The sequence below is a fragment of the Alternaria infectoria genome (assembly GCF_024043175.1).
Source record: "Alternaria infectoria strain BMP 0036 chromosome Unknown scaffold_7, whole genome shotgun sequence".
Lineage (NCBI taxonomy): Eukaryota > Fungi > Ascomycota > Dothideomycetes > Pleosporales > Pleosporaceae > Alternaria > Alternaria infectoria.
Genome location: NW_026250696.1, coordinates 21,108 through 34,356, shown reverse-complemented (window position 1 = coordinate 34,356; position 13,249 = coordinate 21,108). Strand labels below are relative to the sequence as shown.

The following is a 13,249-nucleotide window of genomic DNA, read 5'->3' as shown; positions in this document are numbered from 1 at the left end:
ACCTCCGACATGACCACTCATCCTCCCTTGCAACATATACGCCCGATAAGCCCGTCACACATGATGAAGCGCAACGCCCACCTCACGCATGAATATGAGACACCGCCCTTGGAAAGGAGGCGAATTCATGGATCCCTTATTAGCAGCGAATTCACCCTTCAAAGGACGGGCGCTGTTCGTCTTTACAGTCGGACGTGAAATGTCACAGCGGTGGCTATACAGTGTGAATGACTCCACCCCTATGGCTACGCAAATGGGCCTCGCCTTGTGCGCGAGCGTACTGCATCGACCTCCTCCTACGACTGTTTCCAATCCTCAGATCACGAAGATCCACGAAGTATCAACAGCCACCTCTGCCGAGCGTACAGGAAGACATGCCCGCGACACCAGCACAGCTCATCGACCTCCCGACTGAGCTTATCCTCGATATCGCAGACATTCTTCCGCATGATGCGATAGTCGCCCTCGGGCTCACACATCGACGACTCAACAGCATAGTATGGCTTAATCAGCGACGATGGCAAATTCCACGCCCACGATGTGTACAACGCGCCATTCAACGTCATCTAGCTCCACCGTCTTCGAAACCCACCCATCGATACTGTATCCTGTGCAGGGTCACATGCCCCATCGGTAGTTTCAAATCATCGCTCAGTCCAGCCTGTCTGCCGATGGCAAGAGTCAACGTACCGCACGACGTTATCGAACTACCACCAAACGTCTGCTTCTGCCATGTTGCAAGGTTCACGAGGCATATCAAAACCGGGTCTGACACCGGACTTCCGGCAAAAAATGAATGGGTCAGTCATAGGGTCAAGATATGCCTGCACTGTGGAGGGACTGGTCAGACTTCCAGGTGCAACTTCGAATGCCAAACCTGTCTGACTGGGGAGGTAACGACGTACACCCGATATCATACGGAGTGGGCGAGGGTTCCAACGTTCGTCTTCTGGAGAGATACTCCCAGACCAGGGGAGCAGGGAGTTGGGCAACTTTGGGTTCGGGAAACCCACCAGGATGCGATCGACACTGTGTCAGTCATCAACTTTCCCGTACTGCCGCAGCCAGCCCAGAAGACGAAGGAACAGGCTTGGCGTTGAGCTGCAATCGCAATCCAACCAGTCTTGAAAGCTACACTTCGTGCGCGAGCTGGTCTTGCTGTTGGTGCCAGTTTTGTTGATACTCTTTAATTCATAAATCATTTAGAACCCCGTCTTTTCATCAAACATAAAATCGTCCCTTCGCACAAGGCCAGCCTTTTCCACGTCCCCCTCGCCACTCCTATCCTCACCACCCAACTCCTGCCCCCACGCCCTCACACTGCACAGTGCCCACCACTGCGCGCCCATCAAGCTCAACCCCAGCCCCGCAATCGCAAACTTGACGACAATAAAAGTCATCGAGCACTTCTCCAACCACTCGTCGTCCCAGCCAAATCCGGCATCGATATCGCGGCACAACAGCGACCCATCAACGGCATAGCTCGGAATAACCGGATTGAGTAACCGGAAGTCGAAGGGCAAAATCAGGTTTACGAGCGCGATGGTGACGAAGGAGAGGGTGATGGCGTGGACGATGGTGTAAGCTGACACTAGGCGCGGTAACAACTAGAAACAGGGCGTTAGCACATTTCCGCCTTTGTCTTACTAATTGTCTTGCACATGTCTTGGATGTTGCTTTCCTCCGCGCGAACCCGAACCCATCCAGGACCCGCCAGTCGCACGAATCGCGGGGATGAAGAAGGTGGCTTGCGTGCTTACCCGTATTGCGCCCACGAGGCCTAATATGCTTGCGCTGCCGGCGATGGCATTGTATGTGATGGAGAAGACGGCGCGGTTGGGATCTGAGCCCGGGAGCAGGAAGGAGAGGGCGAGGAGCGTGTGTGTGCAGAGTGTGAGGGAGGGGAGCACGACGGCTAGGAATCTGTGGGAGCGAAGTCAGTATTTGCTGCATGGCGCAAGCTTCGCGCGTTCGCGGACATACCTCATCTGCTTTTGCTCGACCGATAGTGCCATGTTTCCCGTTCGGTCCAGGCCAGAGGGATGAGGATGGGATTCAGGTATGACGGTGTGGATGTAGATGTGGATGCGGATGCGCCTTGATCAGGACTCAAAGTAACAATGCGCTGCGCTTCGTTGCGTTTCGTTTCGTTCCGGCGTGATGCGCGTTAAACCTCCGTATAAAAAGCAGATTCAAATCAAATACGTCAGACAGACTCCGGGGGTGGGTATCAAACAGCAGATCAGTACCGGCGCGTCGGAATTCAGGATCAGGAAGGAGGCAGAAGCAAAAGCGAAGGATCCGGCACCGAGCTTTCTTGTATGTATCTCGTAGTCTTTTCGCGGGGAACTAGCTAGCAGGTAGCTAGTAAGTAGTACAATCGTAATCGCAATAATCGCAAGCCGGTTGCCGGAAGAGTAGTCAAAGTCAAGAGGCGTAAACGTGGTGTCGCGTGCAGTAGTCAAGTAAAGTAAATAGGCCAACGACCTCGGAAGCTTGATGTCAGTTTTGCCTGAGTTGGCCGATAGAAAGAGCCCTCTGGATTGTTAATCGGTCCTGCGTTTCGGTGTTCCGATGTGAAAGATTTAACTTTGTCGTGACCTAGTACATAGGGTAGGAGCTTTTTTTTCGGACTAGCTCCGGGATCCGCGGATGCAGGATGCACTATGAGGTGCTGCCCTGCGATGGGCGGCGGACGACTCGGAGTGATGTCACGGGTTAAGGATCTCTCTGGTCTGGGTCGCTATAATGCGCACGCGCGTTTTGATTACTTCGTGAAACTGATGCGCAAGCTGGGTAGCTTTCACGCAACCTTGTACTTCACATCCACGCGAATGATTCACCTCTGAAGTCCAAATGCGCCATCAACAACACGCATCACACAAACAGGTCTAGCCCTAGTCCCCCCCAGCGCTTGCCATGTGTGCTTTATGTGCCAATGCCAATGCGGATCATGCGGCAAGCGGTTGTTCCAGTGGAGCACCTTCCGGAGCTTAGCGGAAACAAGAACCTCGAAGACCTAGAATCGCAAGCGCGTCATTCCGTGCCCTTGCAAGCCGTACAAGTACAAACGTTATCTTTGTCTCTCTTGGATATGCCGCGCTTGTACGGCTGTCGGCAGGTGTCTTTTGCCTAGGTATGCGATAGACCCCGCAACTGAGGGCGTAGTGCATATTCATGGGCTGATGGAGTTTTCATGATGGGATTGTTGGATGCGCATTCTCGCATGCCCATCTCACATTTCCCGAGTCTCGTTCTCGACAGAAACACCCGGATGCCGACGCTTCCTTATTCCGTGACCAATCATTTCCAGGGCTACCTCTCAGCAAAGCCACCCTGGTCGCTCAGATTGAAGATCGCGAAGACCAATGATGCCATGTCCCATGCACAACCAGCACAGCAAAGCCATCACGATCCCACGCGCCTGCAGGGCTGGTACAACAGAACGGGTTCTAGACGTGGCTTGTACCGTGGAGCGGACGCGTTAGGTGCATGATGTGCTTGGCGCGATGATGCAGTAGGGGCTAGAGCGAGTGTGACAGCTATGACAACAAACTGGCGTGCGGTATTGGTGTGTTATCGGATAGTCCGGGCGTGGTTAGGCAGGTGTGCTTTGGTTTTGCCTGAAAGCCGGGCGAGGAGGGGGTGTGACGGTGCATTGACGTGCGTGTTGGAAGGGACTGAGACCACTCGTTCGGAGCTTGGGTAAAGGGTCGCGACTCAGTTTTCGTTCTTCATCATCCCTCGTCACGATAATCGACAGTGTGGTTTGCACTGTGGACGAGTGTTTTGACAGTATATATTCATTTTCGCCATCTGGCGTTGCTATCTGGCTATCAGCGCAGTGCAACGCGCCGTGCTGTTCATCTATTTATTCATATCGTCATCCTCGTTCATCCACCACTCTCTCCCAGCCCCATCCGTCTATGCGAAGACGTAGCAAGGGATACCGTACTGCAACACACCATTAGCACTCAGCCTATACCACAAAGATACGCATCTAAACTTACGTTGGTAGGAGCGTTGAACTTCAAGTTCTTGTCCAGACCAGAGATCTCCGCAATCTCATTGTCCTTGAGATCAAAGCTGGTAACATCCAAGTTCTGCTGCAGACGGTTCGCCGAGTTGGACTTGGGGATAACGCTAAGACCGCGCTGTGTCGACCAGCGGAGGAGGACCTGCGCGGGAGTCTTGCCATGCGCATCAGCAATCTTCTTGATGACGGGGTGGTCAAAGAGGAGGGGTGTGTCAGCCGCGATCTTCATGTCGCACTCGATGAAGCTCTGGGGGCCGAAGGAAGAGTATGCGGTGACCTTGATGTCGTGCTGCTTGGCGAGCTCGATGAGGTAGGGCTGGACGTAGTAGGGGTGGTGCTCGATCTGTAGGGTGGCGGGCTTGGTCTTGCAGTAGGTGAACATGTCGAGGAGGAGGGCGCCCGAGTAGTTGCTCACACCGATGCTCTTGGCCAGGCCCTTGTTCTTGAGCTCCTCAAAGGCTTCCCATGTGCTTTGTAGGCTGGCATTGCTGTGCTCGATCTTGCTCTCGCCGTCGACGAACCAGCCCGGTGGGTAGCGCACCTTGGGGTCGACGTACTTGAGCGCGACGGGGAAGTGGATGATGTACAGGTCGAAGTAGTCGACGCCCCAGTCGGCCAGTTGCTTCTTGCAGATGGGCTCCACTTGCTCGCGCTCGTGGAATGTTTGCCACAGCTTGCTGACGATGAAGAGGTCTTCGCGCTTTACGAGCCCGTCCTTGATGGCGCGGGCTACACCCTGACCGCACTCGACTTCGTTGCCGTAGTCTGTAGATTGGATTGTCAGCTGTGATCATGCGCGGCGCTGTTCCGAGCGAGGGCGCTAGCATTCCGACGCAATGCAACCTTGCGGAGGATGCAGAAGCCACCGGTAAATCGGAGGGAAAACCCCGTCTGCGATTGCCGATAGATCTCTGCTCTTTACGGTTTACGGGCCGATGGAGCGTTTCGTAGTAATCGAGACCGCTTCCCCAGACCTCCGCCAACAGCGGCTCTGGGGATGAGGAGAGGGGATGGACGTACCGCAGGCACCGTCGAACAACCTGTATCCAGCCTTGATGGCGTTGTAAACAGTGTCGGCGCAGGTAGCATTGTCGACCTTCCACAGTCCAAAGCCAACTTGGGGCATCTTGTTGCCATCGTTGAGCGTAACGTAGGGAGTGTTGACAGCCATGGTAGCGAAGAAGTTGCGATGCGCAAAGCTATTCTTTTGTAGTAACGTAGGAGGTGAACGTCCAAAGCAAGGTCTTGTCGAACGAGTAAAAGAGGAAGAAGCAAGAGGTCTGCAAGTAGTAGCAACGGCAGAAGAACAGGCGGCACGCAGCGTATTAATACTGCTAGCACGGCAATTGAAGCGCCCAGCAATCATGTCCCTGGGGGTAGTATATACGTGTATTTTGCAGACGGAATAACAGATTTTGGCGCCAGGTACAACAGCCTGCCGTCTATATACGCCGTGTCAGAGGCTAGCATCACCATATGACCCTGCGTCTTCAACCGGACGACTGGGCTGCCATGGCCTTGTCTGCGCCTTTACCCTGATGGGTTATGGTTCCGCCTGCCTATTTATCCTTGTTGCGCCGCATGCTTGTGGCGGATGCTGAGCGTGTTGGTCGGCCTTGGTGTTTGGCGGAGCCTGCAAAATACTACTGCAATGTCTCTTCCTTCCTTCCTCTTGTCCGGCAATTCTCAATACATGGGTAAATAGCGGCTGGTCTCAACAATGCTCAATCAGAAACTTCTGCGTCCTGAAACTGCATGCGAGCGCCGTAACGCTGGCAAAAGAGCGCAGCTGCAATCACGATCACCACAGTGACGATAGTGGGGTACCATGTGCCCCTCCCTACCCACAATTTGGCCTGCCACCACGCGGTCGACGGGTAAAGTAGCTACTAGTCTCGACAGCTCGAGGCACCGGATAATTAGTACGCGCCATGGTCGTGATTTACCGTTCGTCCATGGCATTGGATAAGCGATGAGCCGACGTGGGATTTCTTTTTGTGCTGTTCGCATGCCGTGGTGGGGCGATGAAACGTTTGAGGCTCTTCGGACATGCGACATGACGCTGAGATTGTTGCAATAGCCGGGAGTGAAGTGACATTACAACACATCAGCGACAAAAGGAAAGCTTAATGAAAAATAGGTCATTAGAAACTACGAGCAAAAGCTTCGTTGATTGACGCTAACATCAATAACACTATGCAGTACCGATAGCAAAGACATCATGCCCACTGGGAGCGCAGTCATACACGAATATCGTTCCGCCCATTCCCATGCGCCAAGCAAACACCGATGAGTGAAGTTGGTTCCCGCGATCATACCCAGATCCCGGCTTACTTCCGCGAACTCGCCATCTCTCCGAACCGACCTCGTTGCTGTGTGGTGTCATAGGCTTGCAACACTCTAGCCTGCGATTCGTCTGTTTGAGAGAACGCATAACCACGTTGTTTGCGCATGCGCTGCACTTGTCGGACTTTACGGATCGCTTTTTGGAATTGTTCCATGCTGTTGAAGAGTTAGTCAGCTGTTCCTAGCAAGGGTAAGGATAGAGTAACATACCGTGGCCGATAATCCTGGATGTTGTACTTCTGAATCTCCTGGACGTGATGGTAGCTTTGCGGGAAATACATCCTCTTGGCATACTTCCATGCAAAGTCTCGGATGAGACAGAGTGGCGGCAACACCAAGACCATTGCCCAGAACCGCGGGTCGGGGAACAAGCGCTCGATAACACCAACATATTCGGTGGAGATATTGACCTTGGGAGCTACAATGGCGTAGATGGGCATCAGGATGAACCAAAGCAACATGGAGCCTGGGATGGCGATGACAGTGTACTTCGTCCAGATGTTGGTGATGAGAGAGGCTTTGAGAAGAACAGTCGCAAGGTTGGCTGTGTAGGAGGCAGTTCCCCAGACCCAATGACCTGCGTTTCGGCCATCCCATTGCGGCCAGTCCCACAGAATGAATGCTTGAGCGCCGAAGTAGAGGATTAGCGAGTGGTAAAAACCATTTCCAACCCATGACCAGAAAGAGTGCATCCTAAAGAACACGCCAGACTGACTGAGTCGGTAGAGTTGCGGATACCTGTCCAAAAGCCTTGCGCTTACGAACTGATCGAAAATACCCAGGACGAAAGGCGGTGCAGCCGTGAAGAACACGTTGTACATCGTCAATGTCCACGATTCGTAGATAATCTGGCCGGAGAAACCGTTCTGGAAAGCGTACCAAAACTGCGTCATGAACATGGCAATGTTCTTGTAGAAGGAGTACAAGATGACCTTGCTAACACGCTGGTAGCTCCACGCGCCATGGACAAGAAGAAGCTTACGCAGGTAGCGGAATTGGCCAATCGCGATATCCGCGCTGCGGGCTGCCTGCAATCCCTCCATACCGCTGATACCAACACCAACGTGAGCAGCTTGGATCATGGATACATCGTTCGCACCGTCGCCGATGGCCAAGAGGATAGCCTTGAGATGGCGTTTGACAAGCTTGACAACAAGAGCCTTCTGGAGAGGGGAGACACGGCAACAGATGACAGCCTTGCACCTGACAGCGAGATCCAAAAACTCCTTCTCAAGGTCGCGTTCAAGAGCGTAAGTGAGCGACTTGCCGTCGATGACCAGAGCGAGGACGTCCATTTCTGCACCGCCTTGGCTCTGGCTAGTGACTGCTTGGTACTTTTTGCGAATGTTGTCTCGTGTATCTTTCTTGTTTTCCTCGTTGATGATGAGCAGACTCATGTCTTCACTAATCAGCTTGCAGCTCATGCCAATGTTGATAGCGGTTTCTTGACGATCTCCAGTGAGAACCCAGACCTTGATACCGGCTGATTGCAGAGTAGCGATGGTGTCTGGCACGCCCTCCTGCAGCTTGTCTTCGATAGCAGTCGCGCCAAGTAGAGTCATGTCACGCTCAATAAGCTCAGCGGCTTTGTCTAGCTCTTCGGCACGGTTTCCGCTGACTGTGGTTTGCGCAGTGTTGAAGATCGTCCACCATTCCTGGAACTCGTTCTCCGGTATTTCTCGCATAGCAAGACACAGTGTGCGCAGCCCCTCGGAAGCGTATTCCTCAAGATGCGTCAACGTCGTTTCCACATGGGGGTTGTCCTTGCTGAGTCTCTCCAGTATGACAGTGTCAGCACCCTTGGTATAACACACGATCTTGCCTTCGGGAGTGCGGAAGATAGTGGACATCCTCTTCCTGGTGGAGTTGAATTCGCAAACGGCCAAGAGCTCGTATTCCAACTCGCGACCGTCGACTTCGATGATGACGGCGCGCGGCTTTCGTGCGATGAATTTGTAACCAAGAGTCACCGCACCTTCAACCAGAGCGCCCTCATCAGGAGACGCAGCTTGGTACTTGATGGCGGCCTTTTCACCCTTTCGCTCGGGAATGACTGTGTGACAAGTTGAAAGCAAAGTGAGGAACTGATCAATGATATACTTGTTGTGGTGCGTCTTGCGATTTTGCTCGAGCTGCTTGAAGTCGTGAATACCAACCTCAACGCCGTCCTCGATCGTAGCACGTCTGTCCTCTGGAACCTCATCGGCATACTGAATACCAGCAATTGTGGACTGCTTGAACTCCATCACATTGCAGGTCAGAGTACCCGTCTTATCTGAAAAGATGTATTCAATCTGACCCAGTTCCTCGACCAATGACGAAGTTCGACATTTCGCAGGTGTATCCGTTGGTTCGTAGTAAATGTCCAAGTCGGAATCGATCAGACTGCCAGTATAGTACTTGACGATCTCGATTGTCACGAAAAGTGAGATGGGTACCAGGTTGGAGTATAACACCCAGTATGTCAGAAGGTCTCTGAAGAACTGCTTGGCGCCGTTGAAAGTCTCAAGCCTAAGGTACTCGAGGCTGTCTCTTTGCGTGGATTGGATGATGACGTCGCCTATTGAGCTGATAATACTTAGGATTATGAGAATGACGACAAGCATGAGAATCTGCTTGTTTACCATCCTCTCAACGGCAGTAGTCTTGATAGGTGTAGCGGTCGCATTCCTCATCAGCTTGGTTTCGTGTCCAGTGAAGACAACAACGCCGTGTATCCAAGGGGTATTTCGTAATGTAGCTCCACGTAACAACAGCTGATCGGGTTGAAGTGGTAGTTCCTTCTCTCCGCCACCTGCTGCGATAGTCAAGGTTGCTTCATACGTGTATAGACTACTGTTCGGCTGTTCCGATCGAATGCGGCCTCCCAGTCGCGCTAGCTCAGCAGGACTGACATAGTCAGCTGTCTCCGGAATAGCTTGCTTGATCTTGAGGTTCGTCTCTCCGTCCAAGTTGGCCGTTTCGATGTAGCACAGACCCTCGGGCTCGGAAGAAGCGAGTAGGACCAGATCAGTTGGGAAAGGTGATTCAGATTCGACGCGCACAATGTCGCCTACTGCCACGTTGACCCATTTTGTGTCCACGAATGAGGAGCCTTTGAGAACTTGCGCCTTCGAGTTGTTGAGGTCAGAATCGGACTGTTTTCGCCGGTAGTCCTCAATGTATTCCTTGACCGCCGAGACCAATAGGACTATGCCGAGCGGGACAATTGTAGTGAATCGCGACGTGGGTGAGATACCGGGAATCTGTTGTAGGATGGCAGTGAACAAGAAGAAGAGGTTGGCGTATTTGGAGAACTGCTCGTAGAGGAATTTCGGGAGGAAGGTGACGACGTTGTATTTGGAGGTGGAGATGTGGTTGTCGACGTATTTGTTCGCGGCGTTCGCAGGCGGGTTGTTCAGGTGGATGATTCGGGGCCCCAGTGTGGATGGGTCTGGCGCACCCCGACCGAAGCCGAACTTGAACGTGCCCAGCCCCTTCTTTGTCTTCGACGACTGGCCATCGTCGCGTGCGCTCGCGGTCGCGCTGGGCTGCCGTTGGTGTGCTGCGTTCTCAGTCAATGGAAGGTCCATCTCAGAGTACTCGTTCCCCTGCCCGAACATGTTCTTGACTCGCCCCGTCAGGCCACCTCCGAGACTCAGGATACTATTCCTGTTGTGCGCCTTCTTGGATGCCCCGCGCTGTATACCTGGTGAAGCCTGATCATACGCCCCTCCTGCAGCATAGTAGCCCTGTGTTGAGGCATCGTCGTCGTGTGGTATGTCGGCGTCAGAGTACCGTTGGTAGTTGTTCAGGTCCGACGTTTGCGAGTAGGCTCTGTTATTGTTTGCTCCCCCCAGATAGGGCGAGGTACCCGTTGGTGCGCCAGGCCCGCCCGGCAGGCCTGCCGTCGCCCTCCCACCCCCAACAAAGTCATCGTAGGACACCGAGGGCCGGCCCTGGGGCGGCGCGTCGGAGCTGTCTATATCGTACCGGTTGAGGAGGTCATGGTCGTTTGCGGGTGGTGGTGCGCCCGAGTAATATGTGGGTTGGTGGTCGTCGAAGTCGATCAGGTTCTCGCTGTGAGACGGTCCCCCCGGCGGCCGGCTGGCCATAGCGGCCGAATGTTGTGCTGGGCGTCTGTCTCCGAAGAGCGCGGCTTCTCTACCACTTCATGTACGGGTCGCCAGTGTGTCGTCTGCGCTGCAGTGTGTGGGCGCGTCGCGGAGGTATACGGAGTACGGAGGTCTTGCGGAGCTTCCTCGTAAGCCGCCCTGGTAATAATAGTAGGTCACACAGCTTGGCCGGCGTTTCGGAGTTGAGTTTGTACGGGTTGCGCGCAATGTGTCGTGATCGCGTGTCTATCGTGGAAAAGCGAACGTCAACCTTTCACCGGCGCTGGCAATGGTCGCGGATTTGTTTGCAAGGTTTCGCTGCTTGCCCGTCGTCGAAAGATGGAGGCACGGACCCAAGTGCTGAGGCAGTGCCTACCCCGATCCTGGACAACCTGCTGCAACCGCGCCCCTGGGGTCTCGATATATCGACGAATGATATCGGATCTCCTTGGCCGTATGTCTCAAATTGCACCACGCTGCACGCACGCGCGAATGCTGCAAACTACCCTACTTGCAGCGACATTACGCGGCGCCACGTTGTGGGGAGAGATTCGGTGGAGACCCTGACGTTGCGCCAAGTCTGCATGCTGATACTCTCAACAACGCTCTTCATTTCTTTTGCTAGGGCCTTGTTCTAGAATACACGAGTCCATCCATCAAAATGTTCGCCATGCAATGCGCAACACTGTTAACCTCCTGTTAGTACCAAAATACCATTCGGCTTGCCGGACTGCGCCAAGTACCGACGGCTTGTAAGGCGGGCACACTACAATTTCTCCCAGCCCGGTTCGTGCTGCGGCATGTTGAACTCATCGAAGATGATCAGATCTAACCGACAGAACGAATCTAGAATTTTGCTCATATATCAAAGTGCCGAGCTCATCAAACTGTGCATCTGCTACACAGTCGAGAATGTGCATTTTGCAAGTGCATCGACATGCTTCTTCTGAAGAGTTGACGTTAGTTTTGACGGTTAGGACTATACGGATCGTTGGTAGAGTGAGGCTGTGGCTCGTTCTCGTTCACTCGTATGTACTCATGGCGCAGCCGATGCGCCCAAAATAGCACCATGTATTCGTGGCCTGTAAATCGTTGCATATCCGCCCCAAGGCAGTGTAATTTCTTGATCATGGTACCCGCGTACAGTGACCGCGGTTTGAAGACTACTTGGTAAGTAGTTTCCGTCGAGTTATCTCACTGTCACAACAGACCGTAAGTTCGGAAAGTAAACGTCTTCAATGTAAAGTAATCAATACAGCCATGGCCAATAGCCAGGAGGTTAGGGTGATGATTTACCGAGCATGCAGATGGTTGGTGTTCCACTAATGAAATTTTCCAACCGTCCCGCGGACATCCTCCCCGCCCCGCCCACCATACTTCCAGTCATGGCAAACTTTATCCTGGAAAGCTGTACTACCATGCTCTTGAGCCGGTGATTACATTACTTGCAATACAAAGGTTGTTTGTGGACTGCTTTCCATCGAACAACATCACTAGCCCGGCTAGCTCAATCGGTAGAGCGTGAGACTCTTAGTCTTTCACGGTCTAACAGACACGATTACTCAGTACATCTCAAGGTTGTGGGTTCGACCCCCACGTCGGGCTTGTACGTTCTAGCTTTTTTGTTTCGATTCCTTTGGTCGCTTCAGCCCTTTTTTTGGTGTTGAGGATGTTGGTGGATGGCATTTCCACCACCACAGCCTTTTTACCCCACCACCACACTCTACAAAACCGTATTTGCATACCAGAACTGTGGCGACTCTGCTCCACGATATCATTGTATTTTTATTTGTTTTTGTTTAGTCTGTCATTCATCGCTCGCACCAATTCGACATAGGCCGCAGTCCTCCCGCGTCCTACAGACCATAGGAATACGACCCCATTATTCGAGATATACACAGCAGATGCAACTCTTGACATCTGCGTACATCCTTGTTTGTTCTTTGGATATATATTCACAACATATGTTCTTAAGACTAATAGTCTTGCAGTGTTCCAAGTTTCTTAGACGCTCACCGATAACCACTACAGTGAATCGTCTACACAAGCCGACGCCAGCGCGCAATCGAGTCTGTTCTCCTTCTACTGTCACATGACAAGCACATTACACTTGCGCTAGTCTTAGTCCAAGATCCACACTGCTTTCTACGTTTCGTTTTCCTTCCACTTAGGCGCCTACATCTCACCGCAGCAATCCATCTCCGTCAAGTAAACCATCATGTCGGCGGAAAACAGCATAATCGTCAAAAGATACGACCAAGAAAACACTTCCCGCGGCGTCATTCATCCCGATATCCTTGCCCGTCATTGTATCCTCGACAACGGCTGTCATGCTCTCGAACTCGACTACACCACCGCGCCCAGTCTTGGCTTACTGTCAAAATTACCAGTAGAGTTGCAGCAGCAGATCATCTTACAAATGGATACTGCTACTGTATTTGCGTGGAGGCGAGTCAACAAAAGGGCAATGGACTTGGTCTCTAACATGTTTGAGTGGAAAGAGGTAGGAAACGATTCACTGAGAACATCAGACTGGAAACTAACACTGCACCAATAGGTCATCTCACTTGCTCCGAGCGCCCTGAGAATGATCATAGGCCTTCGCTCACAGGCCACGTTCGGTCTCGCTGACCTGCACAACGCGTTTCACTACCGTACCTGTGTTACCCAGGGCTGCGACCCCAATACCGCACAGTACATCAACATGAAGAGTCTCAAACGTCTCTGCCGCAGTTGCTTCCAGTATCACGCTAGGCATATTGAGTTCACAATC

General features: G+C 52.8%; 3 protein-coding genes and 1 non-coding gene across 4 annotated transcripts; 1 reads left to right on the top strand and 3 right to left on the bottom strand.

Annotated features, from left to right (window-relative positions):
* Positions 1–1,202: 1,202 nt before the first annotated feature.
* Positions 1,203–2,015, bottom strand: J4E92_004889 (uncharacterized protein; the record flags this gene model as incomplete). Its single annotated transcript, XM_051496276.1, has 3 exons — positions 1,203–1,607; positions 1,761–1,923; positions 1,984–2,015. 3 exons carry the CDS (start codon positions 2,013–2,015, stop codon positions 1,203–1,205), a joined length of 600 nt encoding a protein of 199 aa, XP_051352996.1.
* Positions 2,016–3,924: 1,909 nt separating this feature from the next.
* On the bottom strand, positions 3,925–5,207 carry XYL1_2 (NAD(P)H-dependent D-xylose reductase (XR); the record flags this gene model as incomplete). Its single annotated transcript, XM_051496275.1, has 3 exons — positions 3,925–3,954; positions 4,011–4,801; positions 5,057–5,207. 3 exons carry the CDS (start codon positions 5,205–5,207, stop codon positions 3,925–3,927), a joined length of 972 nt encoding a protein of 323 aa, XP_051352995.1.
* A 1,159-nt stretch (positions 5,208–6,366) lies between these two features.
* Positions 6,367–10,476, bottom strand: J4E92_004887 (uncharacterized protein; the record flags this gene model as incomplete). The annotated part of the gene is made up of 2 exons (XM_051496274.1): positions 6,367–6,538; positions 6,593–10,476. The coding sequence occupies 2 exons, from the start codon at positions 10,474–10,476 to the stop codon at positions 6,367–6,369; spliced, it is 4,056 nt and encodes a 1,351-aa protein (XP_051352994.1).
* A 1,496-nt stretch (positions 10,477–11,972) lies between these two features.
* Positions 11,973–12,081, top strand: J4E92_004886. Its single transcript has one exon. It is a non-coding gene; the product is annotated as a tRNA-Lys (tRNA).
* The last annotated feature ends 1,168 nt before the right edge of the window (positions 12,082–13,249 follow it).